The following is a 19,127-nucleotide window of genomic DNA, read 5'->3' as shown; positions in this document are numbered from 1 at the left end:
AAACTAGTCTTTGAGAACAGTCTTTCAATTAGTTGTTCATCCACCTTATAGTCATTTCATCCCTTCTCCCATTTAGTTGTGCCCCAAAATGCACAGTTGTTGGAAGATAACTATTGGGTACCTATTTTCAGCCATGTTTTTGAGAGAAGCTATGAAGCGGTGCAAGAGGGAACCTGATTTTTTGAGGGTTGTTGAAAGTAACCAATCACACCTCAAAGTTCAAGGAGGGTTGGTCCATCCTTACTAGAAAATACTGCAATTTTTTATATATGGATTCCCTTTCTGTTAATGAATTGGCCAAATCCTGCAGTTCTCAGACAAAATTCCCATTGGAACTCGGTGGAAATTTTGTTTGAATGCAGACTGCAGAATCAGGTTCTAAAGCCTCAATTCATGAAAGTACTTGAATATGTTCTTTATTCCCATTGATATCAGTGGGAGTTAAATGGTTTCCTGAATCAAGGCAGCCTGTATGTATTATGAATTAAGGAAATATTACCTGAAAAATCTAAGTGTTTTATCTACATATTTTAGGTGTTTATAAGGCCCCAATTACACTGGTACCTAAATTGAACTGTACTCTACTTACTTTTTAGGAAATAATAAATTACAGTGAAAAGTGTTTTGAGGATAAATGTCAGATCAGCTATGAGGTAAGTTTCAATCTTTAGCGTGTGAGTGGGTGGGTTTAGGTTTTGTGGGTTTTTTACAATTGATCACTAAAACTCCTTACCTTACCGAATCCTTTTGTGCCAGGTCCCAGTCTCTGTTTTATTCAGATCCCTCCTAAAGACTTGCTTCCTTCTTGAAATGGTTGAAACCCTTCTTTATTCTTGTTAAAGAAAAATTTTAAAATGGACTTTTCAGTATTTCAGCCATTTTTAAGTCAAGTGCAAAGTACATTATATATTGTATTGTTACTTTGGGAGGGAAGCCATGGATTGATTTTTAGCATTTGCTGTTGACCAATGCCTTGTCTGTACCTCTATTTTATCTTTTAGTGGAGAAGTTACACCTAATTATCAGTGCTTTATTCTGCTGTAGTATCTTCTTGTTCTTAGCCTCAAATAAAGTACATAACTTAAGAATGGGTCAAACCAATGGTCCATCTAGCCCAGTATCCTGTCTTCCAACAATGGCCAGTTCCAAATGCTTCAACGGGAATGTACAGAAGAGGGCAATTATCAAGTGATCCCTCCCCTGTTGTCCGGTCCCACATCTGGCAGTCAGAGGCTTCGGGACACCCAGAGAGTGGGGGTGCATCCCTGACCATCTTGGCTAATAGCCATTGATGGACTTTTCTTCCATTAACTTATCTAATTCTTTTTTGAATCCAGTTATAGTTTTGGCCTTCACAACATCTCATGGCAATGAGTTCCACAGACTCACTGTGTGTTGTGTGAAGAAGTACTTCCTTTTGTTTGTTTTGAAACTGCTCCCTACTAATTTCATTGGGTGATCCCTCGTTCTTGTGTAAGGCTCCATGTTTGTCACAGATTTTCTGTGACCTCCATGACTTCTGCAGCAGCTGATGTGCCTGGCCGAGGGGCCACCTGAGCACCTGGGACATTTGCACTGGCTGCTGCTGGGGCAGTCTCGCCCCTAGCAACAGGAGTTTGGGGGAGGGCTCAGGGTTGGGGTGCGGGGCAGTGCTTACCTAGGGCAGGCTCCCCAGAACGTCTACAGAAACTCCTCTCCCTCAGCTTCTAGCTCCATGTGCCACCTCTACTGGCAGGCACCACCAGCAGCTCCCATTGGCCGCAGTTCCCAGCCAATGGGATCTGCAGAACCGGGGATTGGGGCCAAGCGGAGGCAGCAAGTGAAGGTAGGGAGCCTGCCCCAACCCCGCCAACCCTTCCCTCAAGCACCGGCTGCGCCGCCCCCCCCCCCAGCACCCACGGTGCCCCCTAGCTGTCCTCTTCCCCCCCCCCCCCTAAGTTTTAGTCAGGGGTATATAGTAAAAGTCATGGACAGGTCATGGGCCATGAATTTTTGTTTACTGCCTAGGACTAAAACATAGTAGTCTTTTTTCCAAACTGAATAATCCCAGTCTTTTTTTAAATCTACTCTCATATGGAAGCTGTTCCATACCCTTAATCATTTTTGTTGCCCTTTTTCTGTACCTATTCCAATTCTTATATTATCTTTTTTGAGATAGGGTGACCAGAACTGCTCACAGTAGTCAAGGTTTAAATACTATGGATTTAAATAGTGGCATTATGATATTTACTGTTTTATTATTTACCCCTTTCCTAATGGTTCCTAATACTCTATTAGCGTTTTTGCTAGCAGCTGCACATTGAGCAGGTGTTTTCAGAGAACTATCAACAATGACTCCAAGATCTTTGTGTGACAACAGCTCATTTAGACCACGTCATTTTAGATGTATAGTTGTGATTGTTTTTCAATATGCATTACTTTGCATTTATCATCATTGAATTTCATTTGCCATTTTGTTTCACATTCACCGAGTTTTGTGGGATCTCTTTGTAATTCTTCGCAGTCAGCTTTGGACTTAACTATCTTGAGTAATTTTGTATCATCTGTAAACTTTGCCACCTCACTGTTTACTCCTTTTTCTAGATCATTTATGAATATGTTGAACAGCACTAGTCCCAGTACAGATCCCTGGGGGACACCACTGTTTACCTCTCTCCATTCTGAAAACTGACCATTTACTGCTACCCTTTGTTTCCTGTCTTTTAACCAATTACTGATCCATGAGAGGACCTTCTCTCTTATCCATTACTGCTTACTTTGCTTTAAGAGCCTTTGGTGAGGAACCTTGTCAAAGTAGTGACATCATTTTATTTTTTAATATCTTAACTGTTTAGGAGTACCTCTGAATAGCTTTTCTTTACATATTTACATCCTCCTTAAACAAAATTTGTGCATTGACTGAATTAGTTCTCTAACCTCTTTATCTGCTTAAAAATGGAAGATAAGAAGAAAAATGGAACCAAGGAAAATTTGAATTTGATTTGATTTTTCTTTGTCATCAGGGATGTCTTGTTTACCTTATTTTAGTCTATACAAATAACTCCTCTGTAGTTAATCAGAAGTCATAGAAGGGCAAACTTGAAATTAGTTACCAAAATGTGAAACCTAACTAAATCCTATCTTGTTCTAGGAGTTGCTGTTATCCGAAGCAGGGGCTCCTGTTTTGCCACCATATACAATGCTAACACTACCTATTCCAGGAGAACTTTTTCCTGTTAGTGTTAAGCACCTTGTGTCACCTAATAAGGTATATGTTATAAATGTTTGTTTAATAATGGTTACAGGATATGACTGCCTCTTTCCAGTCTTGTGAACACTATCATGGAAATATATCAGTGTCAGCATACAAGCATTTGTGTTTATCAGTTATTGATAATTTAAATCTGTATCAGTTAATTAAATTACAGCCTGTCAGATATTTATATAGTGGTTCAAATATTTGGGTGGCAGGAGTGTTTGAGAAATAAACAATCCTGTCTCTATTCTTTAAAAAATATTCTCAATGTCATGTTCACATTATAGACATGACCTTTTAAAAGCAGATGCCTCCTTGCACACACAAGCTATGCTGGCAGGAGTATTTATCTTAGTAGGATCCACCCATGACAGACAGGTCAAGGAGTAGGAGCCAGACTAAGGCAATCTATTAGCCCACCTGGTAGGGGGTTAAGAGTGGGCTAACAACCTACTTCTGTGTAAAACAAAGTCATTACAGAAACCTATACTACTGCTCTGTTCAACAAACTCAATCCAACTTAATTCAAATAGACCTAGAAGAGAGATGAAAACATGAAGTTGCCAGACCCCAAGGAAGCTACTCTACTGATGAATTTGCTCTCTCCAAAATCCATTACCAAAATTGGTATGTGGAATGTGTGGACACTAACATGAGGCTGGTAAAACAGTCAAAGTAACCAAAGAAATGGGGTGATATAAATTATATGTACTTGGCCTAAGTGAAATGAGATGAGTTACATCAGGACAAATCACCTTGTCAGCTGGACACATCCTACTATATTCTGGATTACTGAATGCCAGTGACATGCACAGTGGTGGTGTGGGTCTGATGAAATCGTGTGGGGGGGGGGCAACCAAAAGCCTGATAGAATGGGTACCAGTTTCAAAAAGGATTAGAATAGTACAATTTTCATCAAAATTCCAGAAAGTGTCTGTTGTTCAATGTTATTCTCCAACAAATCAAACTAACCAAGAGTAAAAAAAAAAAACCCAATCACTTTGTACAAGCAGCTACATAACAAAATAGATAAAATCCCCAAAAGAGATGTCCTCCTAGTAACTGGAGAAATTAATGCTAAAGTAGGGAGCAACAACACTGGCATGGAAGTAAATATGGGGAAACAAGACCTTGGTGAAATGAATGAAAATGATGAAATGTTTGCTGATTTTTGTGGAATGAATGACCTGGTCATTGGAGGAACCATCTTCCCTCACCATACTATTCATAAAATAACTTGGAGGTCAGCAGATCACAGAACAGAAAACCAAATTACATTATACCAACAAAACAAGGAACCAAACCACATTACAATTCTGCACAAATGTAATAGAACTTTAAAAGATGTAGGTAGCAGGTGTGAGAATGGACCACACACTAACTAAATTGAAAATAAAAATAAAAACAAAGAATAGGTCTGAACAGCAGAGACACCACATTATAATGTCACCCAACTAAAATGCAGCAAGAGTTTATAATTGCTCTAGCAAATAGATACCAGGTGCTTGAAGATGATGAGACAATAGAAGGCAAATGGAAATAGGTAAAGGATACTTTCACTAAAACGTGTAAAGAAATGCTGGGATTCAGGAAGAAACATCACAATGAAAGGTTATATGAGAGGAAAGATGCAAAATTAAACTGAAATAAAAACACAGACACAGTGACTCCAGGAGGAATATGCAGTAAAGAACAGAGGCCAAAATAGTGGTAGGAAAGACAAATTAAACTTTGTAGACAAAATGGCAAGAGATGCACAAACTGCTGCAGCACAAAATGACATGAAGACACTGCAACATCATTAAACAGTTATCAGGAAGAATGTCCCAAGTAAGATAATTACACATTATAAAGAATAAAGAAAGTGATAGATTCAAGGTAACAACAAGAATAGGCAGGGTTCAGACATGAGAAATCATGTATGGATCAAATAATAATCCTATATAGTATCATAGAACTTGTGATCTAATAGAAGTCAAAGCTTTATATGAATTGGTAGATTTCCAAAAAGCATTTAATACAGTGGGTAGAACAGTTTATGGAAATTGCTGTCACAATGGAATCCCTCAGAAATTTCAGAGCTTCTCTGAAAATATGATGTGAAGTAATGCATAACAGTGAATTGAGGTTACTGTGGGCATCAGCCCAGGATGTCTTATGTCACCCATGATCTTTTTACTGGTGGTGGATTGAGTAATATGGGGATTAAGTAATAAAGGACATGCAGTGGACTTTGACCCAGAAGTTAGAGGACCTTGACTTTGCAGATGACATCAACTTGCTATCCCATTCCCATGGAGACATGAAAGATAAAACAAATTATTTACAAGCCTATCCACAAGTAGTAGGATTGAAAATCAACACTGTAAAAACTTAAAACCATTAGAATCAACACACAACAAGAAACACCAGTTGCATTTTCTGGGGCTGACCTAGATGAAATCAGAGATATCACATACCTTGTCAGCATTTTAAGTACAACAGATGGAACAGAGGAAGACATTAAACCAGAATAGTGAAAGCAAAATGTGCTTTTGTAACTCTACAGGTTTCAGAGTAACAGCCATGTTAGTCTGTATCCGCAAAAAGAAGAACAGGAGTACTTGTGGCACCTTAGAGACTAACAAATTTATTAGAGCATAAGCTTTCGTGGACTACAGCCCACTTCTTCGGATGCATATAGAATGGAACATATATTGAGGAGATATATATACACACATACAGAGAGCATAAACAGGTGGGAGTTGTCTTACCAACTCTGAGAGGCCAATTAATTAAGAGAAAAAAAAAAACTTTTGAAGTGATAATCAAGCTAGCCGAGTACAGACAGTTTGATAATAAGTGTGAGAGTACTTACAAGGGGAGATAGAGTCAATGTTTGTAATGGCTCAGCCATTCCCAGTCCTTATTCAAACCGGAGTTGATTGTGTCTAGTTTGCATATCAATTCTAGCTCACCAGTCTCTCTTTGGAGTCTGTTTTTGAAGTTTTTCTGCATTGACTCTATCTCCCCTTGTAAGTACTCTCACACTTATTATCAAACTGTCTGTACTCGGCTAGCTTGATTATCACTTCAAAAGTTTTTTTTTTTTCTCTTAATTAATTGGCCTCTCAGAGTTGGTAAGACAACTCCCACCTGTTTATGCTCTCTGTATGTGTGTATATATATCTCCTCAATATATGTTCCATTCTATATGCATCCGAAGAAGTGGGCTGTAGTCCACGAAAGCTTATGCTCTAATAAATTTGTTAGTCTCTAAGGTGCCACAAGTACTCCTGTTCTTCTTTTTGTAACTCTACAGTCGATCTGGAGAAACAGAAATCTTGCCCTCCAACTAAACTTCAAATATTTAACCATTGTAAAGTCGATCTTGCTACATGGTGCTGAAACTTGGAGACTTATGAAGACTTTACTATCTAAACTCTAAATCTTCATCAACAGCTGCTTTAGATAAATCCTCAATATTAGAAAAAATCACAAGCAACAAACGCCTGAAGGAGGATAAAACAGAAGCCAGTAGAACTGGAAATTACATAACAAAAATGGAGATGGCTAGGACATTCACGGAGGAAAGACCCAATAATGTAACAAGATAGGCATTGAACAGGAACCACCAGGGCAAGAGGCAGAGAGTTAGGTTTCAATTCTGCTTCTGTTGTGGTTCTATCTGAATAATGTGGAAAGAAGCAAAGACTGCCCAGGAGACCAGTAAAGATGGAAGGCGGTGTTGAAAGCCCTATGTTCTGCATGAAATACAGAGGTGTAAGAGAAGAAAGAGACTTGCACTCACAGATTTTCCCTCAGGTTTCAGAGTAGCAGTTGTGTTAGTCTGTATGTATCTGGATTATGGGACCTCCTTGTTTTTTTTTTAAAAACAGTCTGATTTTGTTATTATTCATTTGGTGTAATAGACAATAAGGAATTGGATTTGATCATTGCGGCAGCATACTGATTTCCTCTCCTGTATTTTCCTCCTTGTATTGAAGCGGTGAAACATTCTCATGCCACAATGTTCTGTTTTGTGGGCTTTTAGTATATTACCAATTATTTTTTGTTGGCCTCCTATTCAGCATTGTTTTTTCTCTCAGTCCACACTGCTGCTACCTGGTACTGCCCCTTCTGGACAAGGGCCTAATCTTATGCCCATTGTAATCAAAGGAAAGACTCCCACACACTTCAGTGAGTTTTGGATCAGACCCCAAACCACAGACCAGTGAGAAGCTGGTTAGGTCATAAAATCTAACGGGCGGGATTGATTTACACTGAGCTATTAAAGTTATGTTGCTTGGTAAATCTATAGATCGATCAGTGGCTCTTTGTTACTCTCTTTAATTACTTTTTTTGTATACTGCTGTAGCTTTCTACATGAAACCATGGAAGTTTCTTAGTAGAGCTAATGCTGTTAAAATATAAGACTGAATTTAGAATGTGATGATAAGGTGCTTAGATACCTTAGTGATGGGCTTCCAGTTTAAGAACTAAAATAGAATATATGTTCTCAATTTAATTATCTAACAAATGTTTTTGGTTCCTTGTCCATGAATAATCTGAACTTCTATATGCTTTTGATCAGGATAAATTTTCCATTATAAAGCCACTGCTAGAAACTCTACTCGGATTCCTACGATTTTGGGCAGCAGTTATGTATATGCAACGTCAGCATGAAATACATTACAGTGATTAGAAAAATAACAGTACATTGTAATTAGAATCTTTTTTAATCAAGGGTGGATGGTAATGGTGAGTTCTTGTTCAAATGCTGGCCCCTGTCTATATTCTACAACATAGGTATGCATGCACTCCATACGCCTGCGACTGGAGATTTGATGCAGACCATAGCTTTGTATATTAATGAAAGTTTAACTCTATATATAACAATTATTTGCTTATTTATACTAATACACACATTTATACTAATTGGCCACATTAAAAATAAAATTTAGATGAAATAGAATGTTTTCATGCTTCGCAAGAGAGATCAACCGTTTTAGAAGTTGTTTTTCCATGAATTTCATAGTGGCAAATCCAAAGGAGTGGGAGGGAATCCTGAATTAGACCAAGCCTCTGTGGAAGTCTAACACCTGCACGCTTTCATATATGCCGGGCTTGTGTTACCATGGTTACCAGGTGTGGTATTAATAAACATGCTGGTTGCCTTGAACTAAACCCTGAGTAGTAAAATGTAAAACTAATCTTAAGGTGTGGAGGAAAGAAGAATTAGAGGGAGGGGCAGTGTTTCTTAGTGACAAATCTTTCCAGGATAAAAACTATTATCCTCTTAAATATCCCTTGATCACTTATTACACCTGGCAGTTAATTCTGATGTATCTGTGAAAGCTGTAATCTTTGTCTTTTATAAAAAAAAACCCTTGGTTTTTTTAGATGTACATTTGCCTTGAATCAGCAGAGGACCTTAACCAGGGGAGCGACACAGAAGATAGTGGTGTCAGCTGGGATTTGGAATCTGAGAGTCTAGATCAAGTCCTGAAGCATTGTAATCAGAATGTGGAGTCTCTTCCTTTTCTAACAGATTTTAGAACAGGTATTTTTGCAATTTTATTTTTCCTGTTATACCTTACAGAAGTACAAACCTCTTGAGTAAATACTTCTATTTTATGTGTCGCTATATTTTTAAATAAAACTTAAAACTATAAATTCTTTTGGGAGTATCAGAGTCACAAGAGACAATAGTGGTGGTTCTTCGAGTGCTCGTGTCAACTCCATGTTAGGTGTGTGCGCTCCCATGTGCACAGTTGCCAGATATTTTTCCCTTAGTGGTATCCATAGGGCCAGCCCTAGCGCCCCTGGAGCCCCATGCTCATGCGCCAGTATAAGGAGCACTGCTGGCCCCACACCCCTTCAGTTCCTTCTTATCACCCGTGACAGTTGCTGAAATGACTTCTCTCTTGTGCTTGCAAGTTGTGCTAGTGATTTTTGAACTCTGTTATTCTTGTATATAGTTAGGACTTAATTGTTTGCAGTTAGTTAAGTTAGAGTAGATAGTGGTCCCATTGCAGGATGTTGTCCCAGAGACAGGGAATGCCCTGGTCCCCATGTTTCAAACCGGGTGCCACCTGCCATAAGTCCATGCCAGTGAGCGACCTGCATGTGAGCTACTTAAAGTGCCTCCAGAAAGCCCACATTAAAGACAGGTGCATGATCTGCAGGGGCTTCAGGCCATGCACACAAAAGGACCTGCTAATGGAAGCAGCGCTCAGACTGGCCTTGGAGCTGTCCCACTCTGATTCAGCGCTGAGCACTTCAGCCTCAGTACGGAGTGCTCCCCCAGCACCATGGTCTGCTTGGCACTGTTCACCATTTTCAGTGCCGAGGAAGTGGCACAAGAAACTCTGCACTGAAAGAGGGCACTGCCCTGTGTCAAAAAAGGATAAGAGGGGAGAGGCTGATAAGGTGAGACCCCTGCCGAGCCACTTGTCCTCCCCAGAGCTATGGTTGATGACAGTTGAGCCCAATCATGGATCCACCACTGACTCCTGGGAGCAATTGGGGCACCCTATGCTTGAGAGCCCCTTTGACACCGGAGGCGTTACAGGCAGCAGAGAACCTGATGCCCCTCCCAGTACTGCACAGACCATGAGACCACTCTTCATTGAAGACTGCTCCCTCCAGAGGGAAACCCCCCATGGATCTGCCGCAGTGGTCACTAACCCAACACCAGTCCCCAGCGTCCCAGCACCGGTCTCTAGCTCTGCGGCTTAGGTCACCGGCTTCGTGGCACCAGTCACTGGAAGCATGGCACTGGTCTCCGTCCTCCAGGCATCATTCCCTGACTCCACATCATATCCAGCAGGTGGGAACAGCAACAGCTTCACCATGGTCTCCAAGGGAAGAATACTCATCGGAGACCAGAGAGGAATCCATTCTCCCACCAAGGAGACACCACTCTTCTTAAACACAGGACTTTAGTGCTATTCCTTCTGTGGGCATTTGGCCACTGGGGCAATGGCCAGTACACTGGCAATATTGGAACCCCTGGGGGGTTCCTTCCAATGCCACGCCCATACTCCCATCTGTCATCCACAGCCGCATCTGAGAAGTGAGTCTCGGCAACACGCCAGCCAGTACAGGACCCGATTCAGACTTCAACCCCAATACCGAGGCCCCAGCAGCAGCTTCAGTGGAGGTGACCCCAGTAGCGGAGTACTTTCCGGCTCCTCCTGTGGTGTTGGCATCTTCCTCATCCCCAGATTAGGCAGTTGTGGGTCCCACCCTCTGCCACTGGACGACTTCCAGGATCACCAAGAGCTCCTTAAATGGGTCGCCACAAATTTGGGGCTAGAGGTAGAGGAACTGAAGGAGACCATGGACATCCTCTTCGATATTTTAGCTGCAGCAGCCCCCTCTAAGGTTGCACTGCCAGTGTATGACGGGGTGTTAAAACTTGTTAAAGCACTGTGGCTGCCCCCAACTTCGAAAAGGGCAGAGAAAAAATATGTTCTGGCTAAGGGGTATGAATACATGTACTTGCGCCCTCCCCCTGGGTCCCTGGTGGTTTCCACTGCAAATGAGTGGGACAGACAGGGTCAGGCAAGTGTCATGTCTAAAAATAAGAATGCAGAGAGGCTTGACTTGTTTGGCAGAAAGGTATATTCAACAGCTAGCCTATACCTCCAGATCTCCAACCAACAGGCACTGCTGGGGAGATACAATTATAACATTTGGGACTCTATGGACAGGTTCAAAGCCTCCCTGCCTCAGGAGTCAAGGCAAGAATTCCTGGCCATTCTGGAGAAAGGCAAGGCAGTAGCCAAGGCCTCTCTTTAGGCTGCCTTGGGTGTGGCTGACTCGGTGGCCAGGTTGATGGTCTCGGCGGTGGCCAGGCAGTGCAACTCACATCTGTAGTCCTCGGGCCTTTTTCACAAGGTGCAGCAGTTGGTCCAAGACCTCCCTTTCAAGGGCAATGCATTGTTCTTGGAGCAGATGGACACCAAGCTGCACAGCCTGAAGGACTCAAGGGCCACGCTGCGATCTCTGGACCTTTAGACACCCCCGGCCTCCACAAGGCACTTCTGGCCGCAGCCACATCCAAGGTTTTGGGGGCCTTTTAGACACAAGCCCTACAAGAAAATAGGGAAGGGTTATAAGCGCAGCCAGCCTGCATCTTCTACCTTGGCCTGCCAGTCAGGTTTGGGCCAATACCTGGCTGGCCCAAGACAGGCCTTTTGAGAGTGCACCCAAGGACAGTGTACTGAACTTAACCCAGGGTCCACCATCCCCCATTTGTTTTTGGACCATTTATTTCCATTCTATACTGTGTCCCCCAAATAACTTCAGACCACTGGGTGTTTTCCACTGTGACAGTTGGGTACACCCTGCAGTTTTAGCCATTCCTCCCTCCCAACCTCCATACCTGTCCCTATTCTGGGACCCTTCTCACGAGCATCTCCTCATCTAGGAGGTAGAAACCCTCCTACGTGTGTGGGGCATAGAGGAAGTTGCTCAAGACTTGACCGGGAAAGGGGTTCTATTCCTGATATTTCCTAATCCCAAAGGCCAAAGGGGTCCTCAGGCCTTCCTAGACCTGCATTGACTCAACAAATATCTCAAGAAGTTCAGATTGTGCAGGTCTCCCTGGCATCCATCTTTCCCTCCCTGGATCTGAGAGACTGGTACTCGAACTAAAGGATGTTTATTTCCACATCTCCATCTTCCATGGTCACAGGAGATTCCTATGATTCATGGTGGGCCAGTGTCACTACCAATTCACCACACTCCCTTTCAGACTTGCGTCATCCCCAAGGATTTTCATAAAGTGTATGGCAGTAGTTGCAGTTTACCCAAGACATGGAGGTGTACATATCTATCCCTACCTCAACAACTGGTTAGTCAAGGATCATTCGTGAGCTCAGGTTCAATGCTGTGTCAGCAAAGTATAGGCTACCTGTCGAGAGCTGAACCTGCTGATAAATTAGCAGAAATCCACTCTGATTCCAGTTCAGAGGATAGAGTTTATAGGAACAGCTCGACTCTATTCAGGCCAAAGCCTACCTGCCAGAAGCCCAGTTCCAGTAATGTCGGAGCTAATTGCCCCCGTCAGATCCCACCCGCTCACGACTGCTCGGGTATGCCTCAGGCTGCTCGGTCATATGTCAGCATGCACTTATGTGGTGCAGTACACACAGTTGCACTTCAGACCTCTTCAGATGGGGCTGGCATTAATCTACTCCCTCAGCAGGCACCATTTGGACTTAGTTATTACAGTCCCGTCGGCTGTTCTAGCATCATTAACTCGGTCAGATCCACAGTCAATAACGACCAGGGTTCCCTTTGCCACCCCATGCCCGTTGGTGACATTAGTCTCAGATGGATTAGACTTGGGGTGGGAAGCCCACTTCAACAGTCACAGTACCCAGGGCCTCTGAGACCCTTCTCATGAGCATCTAGTCACGGGGAGAACTCTCCCTGCACATAAATGTCAGGAAACTCAGGGCGATTCACTTGGCCTGCCGGGTGTTCCTTCTCTACCTGTCAGGCAAAGTAGTGCAGGTCCTGACAGACAAAACGTGTGTGATGTTTTATGTCAACAAGAATGGGGGAGCTCAGCCCTGTGCCAGAGACTCTTCAATTGTGGGACTTCTGCATGCAACATGTTGTTCACCTCGAGGCATTGCACTTTCCAGGGGACTAGAATACGCTGGCAGATCACCTCAGCAGGTCCTTTTCTTCTCACCATGAGTGGTCCCTTCATCCAGAGGTAATCAGCTCTGCTCAATGCATGGGCTTGGCAACGGTTACCTGTCAGATGCCTTCCTACGGCTGTGGTCAGGGGATCTGCTGTATGCCTTTCCACATATACCGTTGATACACAAGGTCCTCTTAAAAATCAAGAGGAATAAGGCAAAGGTAATACTGATTGCCCCGGTGTGGCCGTGCCAGCACTGGTTCAGGATGCTCCTGGACCTTTCCATAGTAGCTCCACTAGAGCTCCTTATGTGCCTGGATTTGAGCTTACAGAACCAAGGCCAGCTACTCCACCCGAATCTCGTGTCCCTGCACTTGACAGCCTGGCTGAACCAGGAGGAGCAAGCCTGCTCAGAGCAGGTCTAGCAGGTTTTGCTAAGTAGCAGGAAATCCTCTATCAGAGCGATCTACTTGGCCAAAGGGAAGCGCTTCACTTCTTGGACCTTTTGATTGGGGTCTTTCCCTGTCTATTGTTTCTGCAGACCATCTTGGACTACTTGCTCCATGTGAAGCACGAAGGTCTGGCCCTATCGTCGGTCAAGGTCCACCTGGCGGTCATTTCAATCTTCCATCCTCCAGTCCAGGGCAGGTCAGTTTTCTCGCATGAGATGACAGGTTCCTCAAGGACTTAGAAATACTCTTCCCACAGGTTCGCAACCCGGTTTCCCCCAGGGGATGTAAATCTGGTACTGTCCAGGCTCACAAGGTCCCCCTTCGAGCCTTTGGCTTCTTGTTCGCTACTGGAACGTTGCCTTCCTAGTGGCAATTACGTCGGCTAGAAGGATCACTGAAATCAGAGCCCTGATTTTAGAACCCCCTTACACGGTGTTCTTCAAAGACAAGGTCCAGCTGCGCACTCACCCATTCTTCCTGTCAAAGGTAGCGTTGCAGTTCCACAACAACCAGGACATTTTTATGCCTGTCTTCTTTCCGAAGCTTCATGGGTCAGATGAGGAGCATTGTCCTACATAACTTAGACGTTAGGCGGGCCCTGGCCCTCTACATTGAAAGGACTAGACCCTTTTACAAGTCATTGCAGCTCTTTGTAGCAGTGGCGGACGGATGGCAGTGACAGACTCTGCGACATCCCAGATAATCTTGCCTTGGATAACCGCCTGCATCAGATTTTGTTATGAGCAGGCAAAGGTTCTGTCCCCCGCCATTGTGACCACCCATTCCATGAGAGTTGAGGCTTCATCAGCAGCCTTCCTCGCACAAGTTCCGATCCAGGACATCTGCAGAACAGCAACATGGTCATAGGTTCATACCTTCGCATCACACTATGCCATCACCCGGCAGGCCCAGGATGACACAAACTTTGGAAGAGCAGTGTTACAATCAGCACATCTGTGAACTCCGAACCCACCTCCTGGTGCTTGTGAGTCACCTAACATGGAATCGACATGAGCAAGCACTTGAAGAAGAAAAAACAGTTACTAATCTTCCATAACTACTGTTCTTCGAGATGTGTTGCTCACATCCATTCCATGACTCACCCTTCTGCCCTGCTGTCAAAGTGGACAGCAAGAAGGAACTGAGGGGGGCTTGGGGCTGGCGGTGCCCCTTATACTAGCACAGGGCTCCAGGACGCGCTAGGGCCAGCCCTACAGATACCACTAAGGGAAAAATTTCCGGCAACTGTGCACACACCTAACATGGAATGGTCTTGAGCAACACATCTTGAACAACAACAGTTATGGAAGGTTAGTGTCCATTTTTTTTCATCTCCTAAAGGGAAAGGTGATGGGGGGAGAGGCCACCCTGGAAATGTTCCTGCTTGTAGCTCCCTGCCAGAGAAAAGGAGGAGGTTGGACAAGTTGTTGCATTTACCTTCCACCTGCTAAATACCTTCGGGCTCTTCCAATAAAGTTATTTCTCCCTTCTCAGTTATATAAATGCCCAGTCTGGTGGTTTCTCCACTAATTGCTGAGTTGGATCTGAGATCTAATCCACAGTCCAAGGAAAAAATGCATTAGATATACTGACATACCTCCTAGGTTCCATTCTCATAAGAAATACACCACTAAAATATGGTACTTAGACCATCACACCTTCCTAGATGTGAAATGGAGTCTGAGTTTGATTGCGGTATGATTGGCAGATACTGCCAAGAGCAGGTTGGCTTGATTGGCCTTTTTGTAGGCAATATAAGAATGTTCCACATTCCTGTCAGGGTAGAAATACCTCTCCTATTCGGGTCAGAGAAAGTCTCCTCAGATCCAAGATTCTGGATCTGTTGACTTCACCTGCTTTTAGAGAGCATTCTCCAACCAAAATTCCTGATATTCTGTCAGAGGCGGAAGAGGAGCCTGTGGCTCAGGATGAATAGCAAGAGCTGTAATCAGAACTTGATTAATATTCCCCGGATAAAAACATTGGGGTTATTTTGGCACCCTTTCCATCTGAAGATGCATTGCAATTCCATGAGGTTGTGGAAAAGAATGGTATCAGATCTGACATTGAAATTTCTGTTGGTCATGTTAGGAGAAACCTCTCACCCTGTAGTCAACATCCTGTGTTCTCCATAAAAAAAAACAAGATTACCTTTCTGTTACAGCGTGCAAGGGCAGTTTGGACTTCTGCATCATGATAGGCTATATTGGGAAAAAAAGCAGACCAATTATATCAATTAATCTACAAAGGAGTTTTATTTTTTCGTACACCTTACTCCTGATTCTCTTGTGGTGGCAGTGGCAATGTAAAGATTTAGATGAATCAGTTGTATTCCACATCTTCTGACACAGAAAGAAAGAAGATGAACACAACTGGCAAGTGTTTTCAACTGCTTCACTCAGTATCAGAAGCAAATTGTCAAGCAGTGAAGTCACATTATCAGTATCACTTGTAGGGAAAGATGGCCATGTTTGCAAAACTGCTTCCTAAAAAGCAAAGGAAGCTGGCCATCAGCTTGATAAGGGATGGTGAAATAGTGGTTAAACATTTGCTCGGGGCTTTGTTTGAGTCTTCAGACTCAGCCATGACCTGCTGGCCTTCAGTCTTCTACTCTCCCTTCCAAAATCAAATCAAAGGTGGTAGACCTTTCTTTCAAAGGTGATAAGTTATCCACTAATAAAACTGATTAAATATTAGAAAAAAATGAAGAACATGAGGTCAATTACAAGATTCTTGTGTCTGTCAACTCTCAGGAAGGGCCTCCTACCCTTCCTTTTCTTCATAGTCTTATTTTTCAGAGAAATAAATTTCAACATCAACAGCCTCCCCCTTCACAGCCACAGCAGAGAGACTACTTTTATTCTGCAAATGAAGGGGAAGCAACCTTAGCATTGTTTCTGAGATTGAATGTTAGAGCTCAGATTTGACACGAGGATCCAGGAGCTTGGGACAAAACGTACAACCATCTCTCATTATTTTGGAGACTGACTCTCCTGTAACGTGGACTCTTGAAATTCTGTCCCATCAAACAAGTGGACTCTGGAGATAATAAAAGATGGTTACACTATTTAATTAGATTCCTTTCCTCCACCCAACCCCCTGTTCCATCCCTATTCAGGAACCCCTTTTAAAGATAGGAAGTTTGCTCCCTGTTGGAAGCAGGAGTCATAGATGAGATGCTAAGGGAATTCAGTGGTCACAGTTTTTGCTTCGCATATTTTCTGACACCAAAGAAAGAGACTGAGGGCTTTATCCAATATTAGATCTATGGAAGCTTAACTTGTTAATCAGAAAATTCCTTTTGCACATGTTGACATTAGTATCCATTATACCCACCCTAGATTGGTCTGCAGACCTCTATCTAAAATGTGTATTTCCATATCTCTATCCAACCCAGGCACTGCAGATATCTTCATTTTCTGATTTGACAAGAGTATTCCCAGTACAGTCTTATCTTTTGGGCTTTCTACTGCACCCTTGGTATTTACAAAGTGCCTCTCTCTGGTAGCAACTCATTTAGGATATCAGGATGTATTCATTTATCCTTTAGACATCTGGGTAAAATGAGTCTCTTTAGAAAAGGGGTATTCCAAGAACATATTACACATGTACCCTGTTCAAGACATGGGGACTTTAAAATAAAGGTCTTTTCTGCTACCTATGCAAATGATTCCCTTTTAAGGTGCAGTTCTTGATTCTCAGGTAGGCAGAGTCTTTCTTCCAGAAGAACGATTTTGAAAGCCTCAATCTATATAGCGGTGCTTCATCAAAGTCTTTCTCGTAAAATAATTTTCTGTTTAGATCTCATGGGTCCAGCATTTATGTAACCCCTGGCTCAGGAAGGAGAACTCTGCAGCATTGAGTACCACTGAATTACCAGATACAGACAGCATGTTCATATGTCTGACATTCCCAAGAAAGATGCTTCTGTTCTTAACACAGTATACTTCAACATTGCAGCGTTCTGAGAGGGGGAGCTTTTAAAATCTCCAGTTCTTCTTTGAGTGATGGTCATTATTGTATTCCTCGGAGGATTATGTGCATGCGCCCAGAACCAGAGCTTTTCAAAGTAGTAGTGTCTGTCAGTCCACATGTGCCTCTACATTGCCTCGTGGCTTTGCCCGAGGCAGTAAAGGGTGCTGCAGACTGACCCTGTCTCCAGTTCTTTCTCACCACTGCACGGTCCAAGTTGGAGCTTCTGTTTTTCTCTCGTCCTTGGTGATGGACTTTCCAAATTTTCCAGAAAAATTGTTTTATTCTTGTACACAGTTAGAATTTTACTGATTTTTGTAGCAGTTTTAGGGCAGGTCTTCACTACAGGAGGGGGGTCGATTTAAGATAAGCAAATTCAGCTACGCGAATAGCGTAGCTGAATTCGACGTATCGGAGCCGACTTACCCCGCTGTGAGGACGGTGGCAAAATCGACCTCCGCGGCTCCCCGTCGACGGCGCTTACTCCTACCTCCGCTGGTGGAGTAAGCGCGTCGATTCGGGGATCAATTGTTGCGTCCCGACGAGACGTGATAATTCGATCCCCGAGAGATCGATTTCTACCCGCTGATTCAGGCGGGTAGTGTAGACCTAGCCTTAGTGTTTGTAGTAACTTTTATAGGATTAAGGACTTCGGGATGCTGCTGGTGCTGCACACCAATCCCATTTGCCCTCAGCACTTGTGTCTGGGTACTGGATTATGCCGAAGACGCCGGGCTGGGATTCAAGGTTTGTGTTTCCTGCCCTCGCTCATTTTCACTCCATGACAAGCACAACATTGTCTGTACTGCTTGGGGGAAGCCCACATCACATTCAGGTGCAGTATCTGCCTCTCCTTCCCTGCCCATACCTGGGAAGACTGGGGCCTAATGCCTTAAGAAGCACCTCATGGAGGTCACCATGGGACCACAGTCAGATCTTGGCCAGGGAAAACCCCCTGTACATCAGCCTGAGCAGTTCAAGAGTGCGCCTCCTACACACGAAGTCCCAGTCCTATTCCGCTGGTACAAGCAGTATGGACTCCACTCCAGGACCTAGCCCTGAAGCATGTGCATAGCAGGGCAGTAAGACTTCCTCCAGATCCAAGAAAGATGCTGCACAATCCACAAGTTCCAGCCAAGGAGGAGCAGCGCATTCCAAGGCCCACAAGAGCAATGAGAAGTTGCATCATTCGCCGGATCCGCCAGTCCCGCTTCCTGAACCACGCACCCCTCCTCCATTGGCTACACCAGTGTGGAGTGAATTGTCTGTCCCGAGGCAGGCCCCCTTACCAGCCACAGTTCCGTCTGTGGACTGGGTACTGTTGATATCAGGGAGAAAAAGATGTGCTCCTCGGCCTCTTGAACTGGAACAGATGAAGTCTCCGCATGTTCCAGTCCATTTGTCTGCTAAAAGGGCTCCCTCTCTTACGGTGGATCTGCCGCCCTCTGGTCGTGTTCCTTCAGCACACCCCATTCTGTTGGCACCCCTATTCGTACAGGATTCTGGTTCCTCTGAGTCTGAGGAGTCAGATATCCAACACTTCTGTTCTGAAGGCATGACTACCAGACAGTTCCGACGTCACCGTTGCAGTACCCTCCCTTGCTTCATCCAGGGCTGGCTCCAGGCACCAGCGCTGCAAGGAGGTGCCTGGGGCAGCTAATGGGAAGGGGCGGCACTTCCGGCTCTTTGGCAGCAATTCGGCAGCGGGTCCCTCACTCCCTCTCGGAGCGAAGGACCTGCTGCCAAATTACCGCTGAAGAATAAAGCGGCGGGGTAGAGCTGCCGGCAATCGCGATCGTGGCTTTTTTTTTTTTTTTTTTGCTGC

General features: G+C 43.9%; 1 protein-coding gene across 4 annotated transcripts in view; it reads left to right on the top strand.

The window, feature by feature from the left end:
• RNF17 (ring finger protein 17) overlaps positions 1 to 19,127 on the top strand; it is a 238,012-nt gene that overhangs the window by 200,134 nt on the left and 18,751 nt on the right. For all 4 annotated transcript variants that reach the window (XM_042855146.2, XM_042855142.2, XM_008169321.4 and 1 more), the window contains 3 exons: positions 597 to 653; positions 3,131 to 3,247; positions 8,618 to 8,777. In XM_042855146.2, coding sequence (XP_042711080.2) covers positions 597 to 653; positions 3,131 to 3,247; positions 8,618 to 8,777 — 334 coding nt within the window. The remainder of the gene's footprint in view (positions 1 to 596; positions 654 to 3,130; positions 3,248 to 8,617; positions 8,778 to 19,127) is intronic.

This window comes from Chrysemys picta, chromosome 1 (assembly GCF_011386835.1).
Source record: "Chrysemys picta bellii isolate R12L10 chromosome 1, ASM1138683v2, whole genome shotgun sequence".
Taxonomy (NCBI): domain Eukaryota; kingdom Metazoa; phylum Chordata; order Testudines; family Emydidae; genus Chrysemys; species Chrysemys picta.
This window is presented reverse-complemented; position numbering and strand designations above follow the sequence as displayed.